At 45.6% G+C, this 19,854-nt stretch overlaps 1 protein-coding gene across 33 annotated transcripts in view; it reads right to left on the bottom strand.

Annotated features, from left to right (window-relative positions):
- Positions 1–19,854, bottom strand: part of RALGPS1 (Ral GEF with PH domain and SH3 binding motif 1) — a 1,054,187-nt gene that overhangs the window by 66,472 nt on the left and 967,861 nt on the right. For all 33 annotated transcript variants that reach the window (XM_077284283.1, XM_077284266.1, XM_077284294.1 and 30 more), the window contains one exon: positions 12,329–12,434. In XM_077284283.1, the coding sequence (XP_077140398.1) occupies positions 12,329–12,434 (106 nt within the window). The remainder of the gene's footprint in view (positions 1–12,328; positions 12,435–19,854) is intronic.

Here is a 19,854-nt window from a genome sequence, read left to right as displayed (position 1 = left end):
TGACAGACTGTTTGTCCCGGATAAGTGGACCAGCAGAGTCATTTCCGAGGTTCATTCCTCGGTGTTGGCAGGTCACCCGGGAATTTTTGGCACCAGAGATCTGGTGGCCAGGTCCTTTTGGTGGCCTTCCTTGTCAAGGGATGTGCGGTCATTTGTGCAGTCCTGTGGGACTTGTGCTCGAGCTAAGCCTTGCTGTTCTCGTGCCAGCGGTTTGCTCTTGCCCTTGCCTGTCCCGAAGAGACCTTGGACACATATCTCCATGGATTTCATTTCTGATCTTCCGCTATCTCAGGGCATGTCCGTTATCTGGGTGATATGTGATCGCTTCTCCAAGATGGTCCATTTGGTTCCTTTGCCTAAGCTGCCTTCCTCTTCCGATCTGGTTCCTGTGTTTTTCCAGAACGTGGTTCGTTTGCACGGCATCCCTGAGAATATTGTGTCAGACAGAGGATCCCAGTTCGTTTCCAGGTTCTGGCGATCCTTTTGTAGTAGGATGGGCATTGATTTGTCGTTTTCGTCTGCTTTCCATCCTCAGACTAATGGACAGACGGAGCGAACCAATCAGACTTTGGAGGCTTATTTGAGGTGTTTTGTCTCTGCTGATCAGGACGATTGGGTTACATTCTTGCCGTTGGCTGAGTTTGCCCTTAATAATCGGGCTAGTTCCGCCACCTTGGTTTCGCCTTTTTTCTGCAACTCTGGTTTCCATCCTCGCTTTTCTTCGGGTCATGTGGAGCCTTCTGACTGTCCTGGGGTGGATTCTGTGGTGGATAGGTTGCAGCAGATCTGGAATCATGTGGTGGACAACTTGAAGTGGTCACAGGAGAAGGCTCAGCGCTTTGCCAACCGCCGCCGCGGTGTGGGTCCCCGACTACGCGTTGGGGATTTGGTATGGCTTTCTTCCCGCTTTGTTCCTATGAAGGTCTCCTCTCCCAAATTTAAACCTCGTTTTATTGGGCCTTACAAGATATTGGAAATCCTTAATCCTGTATCTTTTCGTCTGGATCTTCCTGTGTCGTTTGCTATTCACAATGTATTTCATAGGTCCTTGTTGCGGCGGTACATTGTGCCTGTAGTTCCTTCTGCTGAGCCTCCTGCTCCGGTGTTGGTTGAGGGCGAGTTGGAGTACGTGGTGGAGAAGATCTTGGATTCTCGCCTCTCCAGGCGGAGGCTTCAGTACCTGGTCAAGTGGAAAGGCTATGGTCAGGAGGATAATTCCTGGGTGGTCGCCTCTGATGTTCATGCGGCCGATTTAGTTCGTGCCTTTCATGCCGCTCATCCTGATCGCCCTGGTGGTCGTGGTGAGGGTTCGGTGACCCCTCACTAAGGGGGGGGTACTGTTGTGAATTTGCTTTTTGCTCCCTCTAGTGGTTACTAGTTTTTTGACTCTGGTTTTTCTGTCATTCCTTTTATCCGCACCTGGGTCGTTAGTTAGGGGTGTTGCTATATAAGCTCCCTGGACCTTCAGTTCAATGCCTGGCAACGTAGTTATCAGAGCTAGTCTGCTGTGCTCTTGTCTACTGATCCTGGTTCCAGTTATATCAGCTAAGTCTGCCTTTTGCTTTTTGCTATTTGTTTTGGTTTTGTATTTTTGTCCAGCTTGTTCCAAATCTATATCCTGACCTTTGCTGGAAGCTCTAGGGGGGCTGGTGTTCTCCCCCCGGACCGTTAGACGGTTCGGGGGTTCTTGAATTTCCAGTGTGGATTTTGATAGGGTTTTTGTTGACCATATAAGTTACCTTTCTTTATTCTGCTATCAGTAAGCGGGCCTCTCTGTGCTAAACCTGGTTCATTTCTGTGTTTGTCATTTCCTCTTACCTCACCGTCATTATTTGTGGGGGGCTTCTATCCAGCTTTGGGGTCCCCTTCTCTGGAGGCAAGAAAGGTCTTTGTTTTCCTCTACTAGGGGTCGCTAGATTCTCCGGCTGGCGCGTGTCATCTAGAATCAACGTAGGAATGATCCCCGGCTACTTCTAGTGTTGGCGTTAGGAGTAGATATATGGTCAACCCAGTTACCACTGCCCTATGAGCTGGATTTTGTATTCTGCAGACTTCCACGTTCCTCTGAGACCCTCGCCATTGGGGTCATAACACTGAGCTGTGCATTACAATAGTGTATTTTGTGGACCCCGATTCCCCACCTATGCTGCCGAAATACGTTACCGAAGTAGTCTTTTTCGCCTGTCAATCAGGCTGGTCAGGTCAAAAGGGTGTGGTGTCCTCCCCCAGATCTTGCGTAGTGTTCCGTTGGTGGCGTAGTGGTGTGCGCATGCCCAAGGTCCCGAATCCTCTGCCAGGTGTGTGAAAACAACAGCGATGTCCGTTATTCCATTGGTGGTCGGTGGGCGCGGCCATCTTGCTTTAGCCGCAGAATCGGCGCTCTGCTGGCCGCGGCTTCAGGAAAATGGCCGCGGGCATCCGCGCGTGCGCAGATGGCTATCGCGGCGGCCATTTTCGTGAAGCAGAATTCGCATCTCGGCTTCACGAAAATGGCCGCCGCGATAGCCATCTGCGCACGCGCGGATGCCCGTGGCCATTTTCCTGAAGCCGCGGCCAGCAGAGCGCCGATTCTGCGGCCAAAGCAAGATGGCCGCGCCCACCGACCACCAATGGAATAACGGACATCGCTGTTGTTTTCACACCCCTGGCAGAGGATTCGGGACCTTGGGCATGCGCACACCACTACGCCACCAACGGAACACTACGCAAGATCTGGGGGAGGACACCACACCCTTTTGACCTGACCAGCCTGATTGACAGGCGAAAACGACTACTTCGGTAACGTATTTCGGCAGCATAGGTGGGGAATCGGGGTCCACAAAATACACTATTGTAATGCACAGCTCAGGCCCTATTTAACGGTATTTTTATCTCATACCGAAAAAACGGGGTGACAGGTTCCCTTTAAACAGTGTTCACAAGCAGAAATGATTGTATTGGGCCCTCACATACATGAAGACTAATTTCCAAACAGTCTTGCTTACTGATAAGTGTTGAGCAACCCTGGATGGTCCAGATGGATGGAGTAGTGGATGGTTGGTGGATGGCCACCATGTCCCAACAAGGCTGCAATGTCAGCGAGGAGGTGGAGGAGGCATGTTTTGGGCCAGAATCATGGGAAACAGCTGGTAAGGCCCTTTAAGGTTCCTAAAGGTGTGAAAATGACCTCTGCAAAGTATATAGAGTTTCTGACTGACAACTTTCTTCTATGGTCTAAAAAGCAGAAACGTGCCTTCAGGAGCAAAATCATCTTCATGCATGACAATGCACCATCTCATGCTGCAAAGAATACCTCTGAGTCATTGGCTGCTATGGGTGTAAAAGGAGATAAACTCATGGTGTGGCCACCATCTTCCCCTGACCTCAACCCTATAGAGAACCTTTAGAGGATCATCAAGCAAAAGATCTATGAGGGTGGGAGGCAGTTCACATCCAAACAGCAGCTCTGGGAGGCTATTCCAACTTCATGCAAAGAAATACAAGCAGAAACTCTCCAAAAACTCACAAGTTCAATGGATGCAAGAATTGTGAAGGTGACATCAAAGAAGGGTCCTATGTTAACATGTAACTTGGCCTGTTGGGATGTTTTGGCGTTAAATAGCTTTTTTGTTCAGTGGATGTGACCTCCTAATGCTGCAAATTCCACAAATGAGCATTTTCAGTTCTTTAAAACATATCAAATGTTTAGAAATTCTACTGTGCATAATAATTTGGAACAGTGCATTTTGAGTTTTTCTTCATTTTGGAGATTATACTGTTATCATTGGGAGGTTTCTTCAATAAAATTAGATGTATAATCTAACAGGTGATGACTTTTATTGGACTGACTGTCATTTGCACCGACCATTTAGGAAAATCTGATAAAAATGTAATTTGCATAATAATTTGGAACACAGTGTAGTTAGGGTTGAATACTTAATCCTTTAAATTATGGGATAACCACCAGACATTGTATTTGGGCGGCCCGATGTAGCTGTCTTAGATGGTCATATAGCCGCTAAACACACTCATATCACTATATTAAGTATTTCTGTTTGTACACTATTATAATAGATGAATATATGAGTGTGTTTAGCAGCTATATGACCATCTTAGACAGCTACATCGGGCCGCCCAAATACAATGTCTGGTGGCTATCCCATAATTTAAAGGATTAAGTATTCAACCCTAACTATATTCTATTGGGTGTCCCATTGCGGTGCAGTATTAAGTATTAAGTATTTTGGACTGTAAGAGTCATGTCGGTCTGGTAGTCGGGGGCAGGTATATCTCACCCAGGTACTTGTCCTATGTGAATTAGGCCGCTCAGTATTTTCAGGATACTCAGGGGTTAATAAGTGTAGGAATAAAGGATGACCAGCTGGGGGTTTTCAGCGTCAGCCTGGGGCACACAGAATGCCTGTCTGTGTGAGACAAACGTGAGTGAGAGCTGTGCTCATGATCTGTGTAATGTTAGCTGGGAGGGAGAAGCCCCCCCAGTTGTTAGATAGCAACGTATTTGTTTAGTTAGCGCCGGACAGGCTAGGATTTATTTTTATGTTTTGTTTTCTGTATTTGCTTTCACTTTAATAAACCTGACCTGAGGTCAGTCAACTTGGAAACCTGCTGTCGCCTCAGAGTTCAATGCACAAACCACGTGACCTTTGACCCCCAGCAAAGGCGATCCTGGAGCGTTTTGTTACATTGTGGTGGAGAATGCGGGCATCGCGTGGCACAGGCGACAGTATGGAAGACGTGGTGAAAGCCCTAGTACAGTCCACTGCCGTACAGCAGCAGACCACTGCCGCACAGCATGAAGCTAATCGCTTGATGGCCGCACAGCTGAAGGAGTTAGTGGACATGACGGCTGCAGACCGCCACCTTCTCCAACAGGTGGCGCAGCGCCTGGTGAGCATGCCTGAAGTGGACCCGGAAGCAGAGTCCAGAAGGATCCATGTGAGTCGATACTGGCAAAAGCTGACTGCAGAAGATGACGTCGAGGCATACCTGACAACGTTTGAGCGGACGGCGTTGAGGGAGAAGTGGCCGAAGGCACGTTGGCCCGATTTGATTGATCCGTTTCTCTCCGGTGAGGCCCAAAAAGCTTACCATGACTTAGACCCGGAAGTCGCTCAGGACTTTGAGAAGCTGAAAGTTGAGATCCTGGCCCGGCTAGGTGTGACAACGGCTATCCGTGCACAGAGGGTACATCAGTGGACATACCAGCCAGATAAACCGCCGCGGTCTCAGATGTTCGACCTGATTTACTTGACAAAGAAATGGCTGCAACCCGAGGTACTGACAACCCCAGAAATAATCCAGCGGGTTGTCCTGGACAAGTATCTGAGAGTGCTACCTCCAGCGCTGAAAAGATGGGTAAGCCAAGGAAATCCCACGACAGCGGATCAACTTGTGGAGTTGGTCGAGCGTTATTCCGTGGCAGAAGGACTTCCCGACGAAACCGCTAGCACCCGGTCTGTGCCTTCTCCTCGTGGAACCGGTAAGACTGTTTCAGCGACTACGGGTGAAGGAAAATCGCCAAAAACTGTGGGGGAGGAACCCGGGACTGCTCGCACTCCGAGACCGAGAGTGTGGGACGGTGGTCTCAGTAGGGGGCCTGTTACGTGTTTTCGTTGCCATGAGAGGGGCCATGTTTCTGCGAACTGTCCTGTTACCACCGAACCCATGCAGTGCGAAGTTACAGACTCTAAAAAACGCATGTCTTTGGTGACCCGGCTAGTGAGTGTGAATGCGGGTCAAAATGATACAGCGAAACACCTGTGTGAATTATCGGTTGGTGGGAAAAATGTTGTGGCATTACTAGACTCTGGAAGTGTGGTGACTCTGGTGAAAGCTAGTCTGGTGGCACTTCCATCTGGTTCGTCTGACAAATTTTCTGTAACGTGTGTGCATGGTGACACCTGCTCGTACCTAACAGCGGTCATACCGATTTCCACTCCCTATGGGTCTGTGCAACACAAAGTGGGACTCGTTCCCGCATTGTTACATGATATAATCCTGGGCAGGGATTTCCCCCATTTCTGGCAGTTATGGGAGAATCAGTTGCTCCTTCACTGTAGCTGTGAACCTTCCCCCATGCCATCTGGAGGTCCCGAGTTCCTAGACGAGACCCCACAAGAAGATGTTGCTGGGGAGGTTATTGATACTAACCCTCAGTACCCCTTCTCCGTTATGGCAGGGGAAACTGAGGAAACTGAGGAAACTCAGCGAGGGGCAGAGGCAGACAGCCATCCAGCACCCTGCCTGCCCGATTTGGGGGTCCAGTTGGATGACTTCCACAGCGAACAAATGAAAGATCCTACCCTGACTCAGGCTAAGAAAAATGTAAAAATGATAGATAGTGTACCCGTAGAACCTGACACTAGGCTAGCGTACCCGTACATGGTTCTTAAAAATGATTTACTCTACCAGGTAGAAAAAAAAGGGGAAGACACTGTGCAGCAGTTAGTGGTACCCAAACCTTATCGGCGGAAGGTACTGGACCTGGCCCACGGACATATAATGGGGGGACATCTGGGGGTACAAAAAACCATAGAAAGGATATCGCATTGTTTTGTGTGGCCTGGAATACACAATGATGTGCGTAACTATTGTGAGTCCTGTCCAGAGTGCCAAATCTCGGCACCTAAACCTCGGTTCTGTAGCCCTTTGGTACCCCTCCCTATCATTGGGGTCCCTTTTGAGAGAATTGGGATGGATTTGGTTGGGCTCCTTCCCCGGTCCGCACGTGGGCACCAACATATCCTCGTCATCATGGACTATTCCACTCGCTACCCGGAAGCCATCCCTTTGCGTAACACTGCTACCAAAACGATCGCCAAAGAATTGGTGCAAGTGTTTAGTCGGGTAGGAATTCCAAAACAGATACTCACCGACCAGGGGACTCCCTTTATGTCGAGGGTAATGAAGGAGCTCTGCAGACTCTTACAAATAGATCCGTTGCGTACATCTGTCTATCACCCTCAAACAGATGGGTTGATTGAGCGGTTCAATAAAACCTTAAAACAGATGCTCCGGAAGGCGATAGACAAAGATGGGAAGAACTGGGATTACTTGTTACCCTATTTGCTGTTTGCCATTAGGGAAGTTCCCCAGTCTTCCACAGGATTCTCGCCTTTCGAGCTATTATACGCCCGTCGTCCCCGTGGACTGTTGGACGTCGCAAAAGAAACCTGGGAAGGTCAAGTCACTCCCTTTAAAACGGTGATAGACCATGTAACGCAAATGCAGGACCGTATTGCTGCTGTCATGCCCATTGTTAGGGAACATATGTTACAGGCCCAGGGAGCCCAGAGGCTAAGTTATGATAGAGGCGCCAAGGTCCGTACGTTTGCACCCGGGGATAGGGTGTTGATCCTAATCCCTACGGTGGATAGTAAATTTCTGGCGAAATGGCAGGGCCCCTTTGAGGTTGTGGAACGAGTTGGTGAAGTGAACTATAAAGTGCACCAGCCTGGTAAGAGAAAACCAGAACAGATTTATCATGTGAATCTGATAAAACCCTGGAAAGACCGCGCTGCCCTAACAGCGGATCTGCCCCGTCCGGTTTGCTCACCGACCGTAACGGAGGTGCAGATTGCCGAGACTCTCTCTGAACGACAAAAATCTGAGGTTAAGCAGTTTTTGTTACAGAACCAACAGTTTTTCTCGGAAAAACCTGGCCAGACTAGGCTAGTGAAACATGAGATTGTCACAGAGCCTGGTGTCACAGTTCATGTGAAGCCATACCGGATTCCGGAAGCACGCCGTGAAGCCGTCTCCCGGGAGGTGAAGGCAATGTTGGAATTAGGAGTCATTGAAGAGTCGCACAGCGCCTGGTCCAGTCCAATCGTGTTGATACCTAAGCCGGATGGCTCTATACGGTTTTGCAATGACTTTAGGAAACTGAATGCGGTTTCTAAATTTGATGCGTACCCTATGCCCCGGGTCGATGAGTTGATCGACCGGCTTGGTAAAGCCCGATACATTACGACCCTGGATCTAACAAAGGGGTACTGGCAGATCCCTCTGGCCGAGGCGGCCAGAGAGAAGACGGCATTTGCTACACCGGAAGGGCTGTTCCAGTATATCTACATGCCGTTTGGACTTCACGGAGCCCCAGCAACGTTCCAGAGATTGATGGATCGAGTCTTGAGGCCCCACAGGCAGTACGCTTCTGCCTACCTAGACGACATCATAATTTACAGCACGGACTGGGAAGCTCACCTCCGGAAGGTACAGGCGGTGATTGATGACCTTAGAGACGCAGGCTTAACGGCGAATCCCAAGAAATGTTACATCGGCCTTGAAGAAGCCCGATACTTGGGCTACGTGATTGGCAGAGGAGTGGTTAAACCCCAGATTGACAAAATACAGGCAATTCAGGGCTGGCCGCAACCAGTGAACAAGAAACAAGTTCAAGCTTTCCTGGGCATTGCCGGCTATTATCGCCGGTTCATACCCAACTGTGCGGCCATGGCTACCCCCTTGACGGATCTTACCAAAGGGAGGGATTCCGTCATGGTAAAATGGACCTCAGCGGCTGAAGAGGCCTTCCACAGTCTGAAACGGGCTTTGTGCTCTCAGCCCGTACTAGTGACTCCTGATTTCAGCAGCGAGTTTGTGGTGCAAACTGATGCTTCTGATACTGGTGTCGGAGATGTACTTTCCCAGGTAAGGGACGGAGTCGAACACCCGGTCCTCTACCTCAGTCGGAAACTGAATGTACATGAGCAGAGGTATGCCGTGGTTGAAAAAGAGTGCCTAGCCATCAAATGGGCTCTCGACTCCCTCAAATATTACCTGGCAGGTAGGAAGTTTAGGCTGGTCACGGACCATGCCCCTCTCAAGTGGATGCACCTCCACAAGGACCGTAATAGTCGGGTAACCCGGTGGTTCCTTGCCCTGCAGGCTTACTCTTTCACGGTGGAGCACCGCCCCGGGGTGCAGATGGGGAACGCTGATGCCCTGTCCCGTGTACACTGTTTCGAGAGTATTCTTGCTCGACCTGAGTGGTCTGAGCAGGGGGGGAGGATATGTAAGAGTTATGTCGGTCTGGTAGTCGGGGGCAGGTATATCTCGCCCAGGTACTTGTCCTATGTGAATTAGGCCGCTCAGTATTTTCAGGATACTCAGGGGTTAATAAGTGTAGGAATAAAGGATGACCAGCTGGGGGTTTTCAGCGTCAGCCTGGGGCACACAGAATGCCTGTCTGTGTGAGACAAACGTGAGTAAGAGCTGTGCTCATGATCTGTGTAATGTTAGCTGGGAGGGAGAAGCCCCCCCAGTTGTTAGGTAGCAACGTATTTGTTTAGTTAGCGCCGGACAGGCTAGGATTTATTTTTATGTTTTGTTTTCTGTATTTGCTTTCACTTTAATAAACCTGACCTTAGGTCAGTCAACTTGGAAACCTGCTGTCGCCTCAGAGTTCAATGCACAAACCACGTGACCTTTGACCCCAGCAAAGGCGATCCCGGAGCGTTTTGTTACAGGACTTTGTTCCTTTTATGATAAGGTTGTTGATTCGGACCTCCTGTATACTCGCCTCCTGCTATTGTTTCATGACACTCAGCTGTTTTTGTTCTATATATTGTCTCCATTCACTGGTTGTCAATTTTTAATTTTTAATGAATAACTGATTAATTTTTATATTCTACTTTTTGACCTAATATCGTTTTCTCTAGTGTGTTTATGTTTCATATTTGATGATAGGTTGTATGATGGTCCTATCTATGGGTACTAATTATCTATAATTATTTATGTACCATGCTTAAAAACGCTATAAGTGGCTATTGATAAAACACAGTGGACCTACACCAGCAGATGACATGGCTCCCCCAAACCATCACTGATTATGGAAACTTCACACTAGACCTCCAGCAGCTTGGATTGTGGCCTCTCCACTCTTCCTCCACTATTTCCAAATTAAATGCAAAATTTACTTTCATCTGAACACAACACCTTGGACCACTGACAATTGTGCAGTTCTTTTTCTCCTTGGCCCAGGTAAGACGCTTCTGGTGTTGTCTATTGGTCATGAGTGACTTGACACAAGGAATGCGACACTTGTAGCCCAGGTCCTGGATACGTCTGTGTGTGGTGGATCTTGAAGCAATAACTCTAGCAGCAGTCCACTGTTTTGAGTCACCCCCACATTTTTGAATGGCCTTTTCTTCAAGGCTGCTGTTATCCTTGTTTCTTGTGCACCTTTTTCTACCACACATATTCCTTCCACTCAACTTTCATTATTTGGTACTAAATGACCAAGCCAATTTTTACAATTCTAACCACTGTCACTTTATGAAGTTATAGCTCTGGAACGCTTCAACGTATCCCACTGATTCTGATAATTTTTTATCGTGACATATTGTACTTCATGTTGATGGTAACATTTCTTTGATATAATTTGCATTTATTTATGACCAAAACGGAAATTTGGCAAAAACTTGGAAAATTTTGCGATTTTCAAACGTTTTTAATTTTTGTACCCTTAAATCAGACAGTCATATCACACAAAACAGTTAATAAATAACATTTCCCACATGTCTACTTTACATCAGCACAATTTTAGAAACATTTTTTTTTGTTAGAACGTTATTAGGGTTAAAATTTGACCAGCGATTTCTCATTTTTCTAACAAAATTTACAAAAGCAATTTTTTAGGGACCACCTCACATTTGAAGTGACTTTGGGGGGTCAATAAAACATAAAAGACCCAAAAGTGACACAATTCTAAAAACTGCACCCCTCAAGGTGCTCAAAACCATATTCAAGAAGTTTATTAACTCTTCAGGAGCTTCACGAGAACTAAAGCTATGTGGAAAGAAAAAAATGAACATTTTCCTTTTTTTTTTTCCAAATTTTTTTTCTTTGGAACCGATTTTTTTATTTTCACAAGGATATCAGGAGAAGAAGGACCACAAAATCTGTTGTGCAATTTCTCCTGAGTACGCCAATACCCTGTATGTGGGGGAAAGCCACTGTTTTGGTGCATGGCAGGGCTCAGAAGGGAGGGAGCACGGTTTGACTTTTTGAATGCAAAATTGTCTGGAATCAATGGTGGTGCCATGATTCGTTTGGAGACCCCCTGATGTACCTAAACAGTGGAACCCCCCAGTTCTAACTTCAACCCTAACCCCAACACACCCCTAATCCCAACCCTAACCATAACCCCAAACCTAACCCTAATCCCAACCATAACCACAACCCTAGCCTTAGCCCAACCCCAACCCTAACTTTAAGCCTAACTCTAACCCTAATGGAAAAATATATATATTTTTTATTTCATTATTTTTACCTGACTAAGTGGGTGATAAAAGGGGGTTTTAATTACTATTTTTTTTATTTTGATCACTTTGTTAGGGTCTATCACAGTGATCAAAATGAACCAACACGAAAAATTTCCTATTGTTCCCGGGTGCCAGCTGGCAGACCTCTGCGGGTGCACTGGGCATGCGCCTGCCATTTTCTTCCCTTAGCAAGACGCCGGTGGCCTGGGGGACTTCACAGGGGGGTTGCAGGGACATCGGAGGTACCGGGGGAGAGGATCGGGGACCCTATTTCTCTCTCCTCTGATGTGCGATCACATCAGAGGAGAGAGAAATTAAATGGGATATCAGACTTTTTTTTAATTTTTTGCAGTCGCTGTTATTTAGTTAATAACGGCAATTGCAACAATGGGGTTGGTAAATACCGACCCAAATCATGTTCTCTGGGGTCTCGGCTACCCTCAGTAGCTGAGACCCCAGAGAAATTCCAACTGGGGGGGCTATACACTTACCTATCAGCGCTGTTAAAAAGCGGCGCCGAGGCACGAGTACCCTTAATTGCCGCCGTTAAAAGGCGTATCGGCAGTCGTTAAGGGGTTAATATGCTTGGATACAGCACTCTGTGAACAGCCAGCTTCTTTAGCAATGACTTATTGTGGCTTACCCTCCTTGTGGAGTGTGTCAGTGACTAACTTCTGGACATCTGTCAAGTCAGCCGTCTTCCCCATGATTGTGGAGCCTACTGAAACAGACTATGGAACCTTTTTAAACGCTTAGGAAGCCTATGCAGGTGTTTTTTGTTAATTATTCTATTTTACTGAGATAATGACTTCTGGGTTTTCATTCACTGTAAGCCAAAATCATCAACATTAACAGAAATAAACACTTGAAATAGATCACGGTTTGTAATGACTCTATATAATATGAGTTTCACTTTTTGTATTGAAGAACTTAAAATAAATTAACTTTTTGATGATATTCTAATTTTGTGAGAAGCAACTGTGTGTCTAATACCGCTATCTGAAAGGCTCTAGAGCACTGGATAATTGAGGCATTGCCGCTACATGTTCACATGACTTTACCGTGGGCTTTTTCCCTTCTTTGAGTAAAGTTTTTCTTCTGAGTGGCCCTTCCATGGAAATGACTCCAGATGAGCTTCCCAGAATGCAGCTGCATGCACCCGATGGCCTGTGATAAGAAGAAAAACAGATCTCGTTTTTAATGATATAGGTAGAGGTGGACCCTCCCTATTACATTCAGTGTATGTGCCCCATGTATATCTATAGAACTCCGTGTCGCTGGCTTATGGAAAAACTGTCCTATTTTTCACACTAGGAGTAAATGGGCGACATGTACTGCTGTTTATTGATGGATATACAAGTCCAGCCAGGATCTAGAGGTGACCCTGAAAACTTTGCACCAATTCTAAATCACAAAGGTATAATGTTCCCTTACTGAATACGCATGTAGGGTTGTCACCCCATTACTTATGGCCTCAATTTGTTAGTGCCGCCCTTCTGTGAATGACGAAAAAGACTGCTCATTTCTAGTATTGAGAGTGTCTGTCTTTGTTTTTCTTGTGCCCCTTTATTGTGTGTTATTAGGGTCCATATCTGCAGGACAGGTTAGCAGCACAATGGATCGCTTGTCATCTGATTGGTGGCATATCCACACTGGCTAATGATGGGAAACAAGAGTCCTTATGAACTTTTATGAGTCCTTGTAAAAGAGCCTTAAGGCTGGCCCCACGCATTAAATGGCACACTTGAGATATAGCTATCATCAGGAAGAAAGGTAAGCCATTGCTAGAATCCTTTGGTGGTGGCTTATCTCTCTCAGATAAAGTATCCGGTAAATAAAATCCTACTCTGGATCCTTATCTACTCCAACATTAGTCAGGAGGCCACCAACAACTCGTGGCCAATGTTTTCTATTTGTCAGGTGTGTATAAGGCCACATTGCAGCATGGATACTGTTTGGTTCACAATATCTGGCATGACCTTTTATGTTTTTTTTTTAATCTGAGCTAACTGTCTTAAACATTGGGGAAAATTAATATTTCATACACTGCCAATTTTGAAACTTTTCCCAGCTACAAAAAATGGAGAGGTCTGTAATTTTTATCGTAGGTACACTTTAACTGTGAGAGACAGAATCTACAAATAAAAATCAGAAAATAACATTGTATGACTTTTAAATAATTAAATTGCATTTTACTGCATGAAATAAGTATTTGATCACCAACCAGCAAGAATTCTGGCTATCACAGACCTGTTGGTTTTTCTTTAACCCCTTCACCCCGAAGCCTGTTTTCACCTTCCTGAGCAGGCCAATGTTTACAATTCTGACCAATGTCACTTTATGAGGTCATAATTCTGGAACGCTTCAATGGATACCGGTTATTTTGAGATTGTTTTCTCTTGAACTCATGAAATATTGTACTTTATAGTGGTAAAATTTCATTGATATATGACTTGTGTTATATCTTAAATCAAGAGTCATATCGCACATAAATAAAGTTAATAAATAATATTTCCCACATCTCTACTTTACATCAGCACAATTTTGGAAACATATTTTTGTTTTTGTTAGGAAGTTATAAGGGTTAAAAATTGACCAGCGATTTCTCATTTTTACAACAAAATTTGCAAAACCATTTTTTTTAAGGACCACCTCACATTTGAAGTGACTTCGAGGGGTCCATATGACAGAAAATACCCAAAAATGACACCATTCTAAAAACTGCACCCTAAAGGTGCTCAAAACCACATTCAAGAAGTTTATTAACCCAAATTTTTGGAATGTGGAAGAAAAAAATAAACATTTACTTTTCTTAAACAAAATTTTTCCTTTAGACCTATTTTTTTTACTTTTGCAAGGGTAACAGGGAAAAAATGGACCATACATTATGTTGTGCAATTTCTCCTGAGCATGTCGATAACCCATATATGGGAGAAATCTACTGTTTGGGTACATGGCAGGGCTTGGAAGGGAAGGAGCTTTCACTTTTTGAATGTAAAATTTGCTGGCATGATTAGCGGACGCCATGTCATGTTTTGAGAGTCTCTGATGGGCCTAAACATTGGAAACTCCAACAAGTGACACCATTTTGGAAACTAAACCCCTTAGGGAACCTATCTAGATGTGTATTGAGCACCTTGAACCCACAGGTGCTTCACAGAAGTTTATAACGTTAAGCCATGAAAATAAAAAAAAATCACATTATTCACAAATGAATCTATTTATCTTTAAATTTTGCATTTTCATAAGGGTAACCAGAGAAATTGCTCCATGTAATTTGTTGTACAATTTTTCCTGAGTACGCTGATATCCCATATGTGGGGGAATACTACGGTTTGGGCGTACGGCAGTGCTCGGAAGGGAAGGAGCGCCATTTGACTTTTTGAATGCAAAATTCGATGGAATAATTAGCGGACACCATGTCGCGTAAAGAACCCCTGATGAGCCTAAACAGTGGAAACCCAACACAAATCACACCATTTTGGAAACTAGACCCCTTTGGGACCTTATCTAGATGTGTATTGAGCACCTTGAACCCACAGGTGCCTCACAGAAGTTTATAATGCTAAGCCGTGAAAATAAAAAATCAAATTTTTCCGACAAAAATCTTTTTTATCTACAAATTTTGCATTTTCACAAGGGCAAAAGGAGAAAATAGACCCCAAAGTTTCTTGTGCCATTTCTCCTGAGTACGCCGATACCCCCCATATGTGGTCGAAAACTACTTTTGAGGCACAGTGCAAAACTCAGAAGGGAAGTAGCGCCATATTACAGTGCAGATTTTGCTGCACTTGTTTGAGGGTGCCATCTTACATTGGCAGAGATTCTGAATTGCCGGAACAGCACAACCCACCAGAAGGGACCGCATTTTGGAAGTTAGAACCCTTTGGGAATTTATCTACAGATGTAGTGACGATTTTGACTCCATGTGTGTTTTCCAGAAACAGGCAGCAGTGGATATTGCTGAGTGAAAATTGCAAACTGCCAAAGTAGTGACCAATACCTTGCAGTCACCAGTACATTATGCCCAGCTCATGCTTCTGGAGACACGCACCTGTAAATTATGTGGGCTCTCATCACTACAGAAATGCCAAACATATGGGCGCTAAATATTGTTTAGGCACACTGAGGCTCAGAAGGGGGGGGGGACGGGGATTGGATTTGAGAGTGGAGAATTTGCTGAATTTTGTTTGGAGGGTGAGGAGTAATTTCGCTTTTCCAGAGCCCTTGTGCTACCAGTAACGTGGTAGACTCCTATATTACCATTAACCCTCTGTCAGGGGCAACTGATCTGACAGGCGCATGTTGTGAACTGTGTTTCTGGGCTCCCTCTGGTGGTCACTAACGGTATTGTGTTAGGCATGTCTTGTTGCAGGCCTGAGCTCCAGCTGTGTCGTTAAGCAGCGGGTGTTCCCTATTTAAGTCTCCTCCGGACTCAGTCTCTTGCCTGGCATCATTGTATCCAGACCTATATGGTCTCCTCCGGATTCCTTTCAGTCTGTCTCATGCAAGAAAAGCTAAGTCCGTTTTGTATAATTTGGATCGTTTGCATTTTTCAGTGTCTTTGTCCAGCTTGCTTAATATTTGATTTTCTGGCTCGCTGGAAGCTCTAGGGGGCTGATATTCTCCCTCCGCACCGTCAGTCGGTGTGGGGGTTCTTGAATGTTCAGCGTGGATGTTTTTGTAGGGTTTTCTGCTGACCGCATAGTCCACTATCTATTTTCTGTCTATCTAGACTAGTGGGCCTCACTTTGCTGAATCTAGTTCATCTCTACGTTTGTGTTTTCCTCTTGCCTCACCGTTATTATTTGTTGGGGGCTTTCTATATCTTTGGGGTTCAATTTCTCTGGAGGCAAGTGAGGTCTTATTTTCCCTCTAGGGGTAGTCAGTTCTCCGGGTGGCTCGAGACGTCTAGAACCAACGTAGGCACGTTCACCGGCTGCTTCTAGTTGTGTGTGTTAGGATCAGTTATGCGGTTAGCCCAGTTTCCACCTCCCTAGAGCAGTATTTATGTTTTTGCTATCTTGCCGGAATATCAGAGATCCTCTACCACTGGGATAATAACAGTATGCCAGGCCAAAAGAAAATGTTTATTGCATCGCAGAAGCGGGATTAAAAAGAAGTTCTGAGTTTTTGGTTTTTTTGTTGCTGCAGTTTGCCTAGCTTCTTCCATCCCCTTTTTCTCTGAGTGGCTGGAACTCTGCTGCAGATATGAATGTCCAGACTCTGACTTCTAGTGTGGATCAGCTTGCTGCTAGGGTGCAAAGCATTCAGGATTTTGTTATCCATAGCCCTATGTCTGAACCAAAAATACCTATTCCTGAGCCGTTTTTTGGAGATAGATCTAAGTTCCTGAATTTTAGGAATAATTGCAAATTGTTTCTGTCTCTGAAACCTCGTTCCTCTGGTGATTCCGCTCAGCAAGTTAAGATTGTTATTTCCTTCTTGCGCGGCGACCCTCAAGATTGGGCCTTCTCTCTGGCGCCAGGAGATCCTGCATTGGTGAATGTTGATGCATTTTTCCTGGCACTTGGTTTGCTTTATGAGGAGCCTAATCTTGAAAATCAGGCTGAAAAGATGTTGCTGGCTATCTCTCAGGGTCAGGAGGAAGCTGAGGTATATTGTCAAAAATTTCGGAAATGGTCCGTGCTTACTCAATGGAATGAGTGTGCACTGGCCGCAAATTTCAGAAATGGTCTTTCTGAAGCCATTAAAGATGTGATGGTGGGGTTTCCTATCCCTACAGGTCTGAATGATTCAATGGCTCTGGCCATTCAAATTGATCGACGTTTGCGGGAGCGCAAATCTGTTAATCCTTCGACGGTGCTGTCTGAACGGTCACCTGATTCTATGCAATGTGACAGAATTCTGACCAGAGTCGAGCGACAAAATCATAGACGTCAAAATGGGTTGTGTTTCTACTGTGGTGATTCTACACATGTTATCTCAGCATGCTCTAAACGCTTAAAAAAAATTGTTAATCCTGTCGCCATTGGTACTTTTCAGCCTAAGTTTATTTTGTCTGTGACTTTAATTTGTTCATTATCTTCTTACTCAGTTATGGCTTTTGTGGATTCTGGTGCTGCTTTAAGTCTGATGGATTTGTCGTTTGCCAAGCGCTGCGGTTTTGTCCTGAAGCCTTTGGAAAATCCTATTCCTCTTAGAGGAATTGATTCTACGCCATTGGCAGAGAATAAACCTCAGTATTGGACGCAAGTGACCATGTGCATGACTCCTGTACATCAGGAGGTGATTCGTTTTCTGGTACTGCATAAAATGCATGATGTTGTCGTTTTGGGTCTGCCATGGTTACAGGCCCATAATCCAGTTTTAGATTGGAAATCTATGACTGTGTCTAGTTGGGGGTGTCAGGGGATTCATGGCGATTCTCCATTGGTGTCTATTGCTTCTTCTACTCCTTCTGAGATCCCTGAGTTTTTGTCAGACTTTCAGGATGTATTTAATGAGGCCAGGTCCAGTGCCCTTCCTCCTCATAGGGACTGTGATTGTGCTATAGATTTGATTCCTGGTAGTAAGTTTCCTAAGGGACGACTCTTTAATTTATCTGTGCCAGAGCATGCCGCGATGCGGAGTTATATAAAGGAGTCTTTGAAGAAGGGACATATTCGCCCATCCTCTTCTCCTCTTGGTGCAGGATTCTTTTTTGTGGGCAAGAAAGATGGGTCTTTGAGACCTTGTATAGATTATCGTCTTCTGAATAAGATCACGGTTAAATTTCAGTATCCTTTGCCATTGTTGTCTGATTTGTTTGCTCGGATTAAGGGATCCAGTTGGTTCAACAAGATAGATCTTCGTGGTGCGTATAACCTTGTGCGCATAAAGCAGGGAGATGAATGGAAAACGGCATTTAATACGCCCGAGGGTCATTTTGAGTACCTGGTGATGCCTTTTGGATTATCGAATGCCCCTTCTGTGTTTCAGTCCTTCATGCATGACATCTTCCGGAAATATCTGGATAAATTTATGATTATTTATCTGGATGATATTTTGTTTTTTTCTGATGATTGGGAGTCCCATGTGAACCAGGTCAGGATGGTGTTTCAGGTTCTGCGGGAGAATGCTCTATTTGTGAAGGGCTCAAAATGTATCTTTGGGGTACAGAAGGTTTCTTTTTTGGGTTTTATTTTTTCCCCTTCTACTGTGGAGATGGACCCAGTCAAGGTCCGTGCCATTCATGACTGGACTCAGCCCACGTCTGTTAAGAGCCTGCAGAAGTTCTTGGGCTTTGCTAATTTTTACCGTCGTTTTATCGCTAATTTTTCCAGCGTGGTTAAACCTTTGACGGATATGACCAAGAAGGGTTCTGATGTTGCTAATTGGTCTCCTGCGGCCGTGGAGGCCTTTCGGGAGCTGAAGCGTCGGTTTACTTCAGTGCCAGTCTTGTGCCAGCCGGATGTCTCTCTTCCCTTCCAGGTTGAAGTTGATGCTTCTGAGATTGGTGCAGGGGCTGTTTTGTCGCAAAAAAGTTCTGATGGCTCCGTGATGAAGCCATGCGCCTTCTTTTCAAGAAAATTTTCGCCTGCTGAGCGGAACTATGATGTTGGTAATCGGGAGTTGTTGGCTATGAAGTGGGAATTTGAGGAGTAGCGACATTGGCTCGAGGGAGCTAGACATCGTGTGGTGGTCTTGACTGATCACAAAAATCTGATTTACCTCGAGTCTGCCAAGCGCCTGAATCCTAGACAGGCTCGTTGGTCGTTGTTTTTCTCCCGTTTTGACTTTGTGGTCTCGTACCTGCCTGGTTCGAAGAACGTGAAGGCTGATGCACTTTCTAGGAGTTTTGTGCCTGACTCTCCGGGAGTCTCGGAGCCGGCTGGTATTCTCAGAGAGGGAGTGATTTTGTCTGCCATTTCCCCAGATTTGCGACGAGTGCTGCAGAAATTTCAGGCTGATAGGCCTGATTGTTGCCCACCAGAGAGACTGTTTGTCCCTGACAGATGGACCAGCAGAGTTATTTCTGAGGTTTATTCTTCAGTGTTGGCGGGACATCCTGGGATTTTCGGTACCAGAGATTTGGTGGCTAGGTCCTTTTGGTGGCCTTCCTTGTCGCGGGATGTGCGTTCTTTTGTGCAGTCCTGTGGGATTTGTGCTCGGGCTAAGCCTTGCTGTTCTCGTGCCAGCGGGTTGCTTTTGCCCTTGCCTATCCCGAAGAGGCCTTGGACGCACATTTCCATGGATTTCATTTTGGATCTTCCGGTATCTCGGAAGATGTCTGTCTTCTGGGTGGTGTGCGATCGTTTTTCTAAAATGGTCCATTTGGTGCCCTTGCCTAAGTTGCCTTCCTCCTCTGATTTGGTCCCTTTGTTCTTTCAGAATGTGGTTCGTTTGCACGGCATCCCTGAGAATATTGTGTCTGACAGAGGATCCCAGTTTGTGTCCAGATTCTGGCGATCCTTTTGTGCTAAGATGGGTATTGATTTGTCTTTTTCGTCGGCTTTTCATCCTCAGACTAATGGCCAGACCGAGCGAACTAATCAGACGTTGGAGACGTATTTGAGATGTTTTGTTTCTGCTGATCAGGACGACTGGGTTACCTTTTTGCCACTGGCCGAGTTTGCCCTTAATA

The sequence above is a fragment of the Ranitomeya variabilis genome, chromosome 2 (assembly GCF_051348905.1).
Source record: "Ranitomeya variabilis isolate aRanVar5 chromosome 2, aRanVar5.hap1, whole genome shotgun sequence".
In the NCBI taxonomy this organism is placed as follows: domain Eukaryota; kingdom Metazoa; phylum Chordata; class Amphibia; order Anura; family Dendrobatidae; genus Ranitomeya; species Ranitomeya variabilis.
The sequence above is the reverse complement of the archived record's forward strand: the minus strand, read 5'-3'. Positions and strand labels throughout refer to the sequence as shown.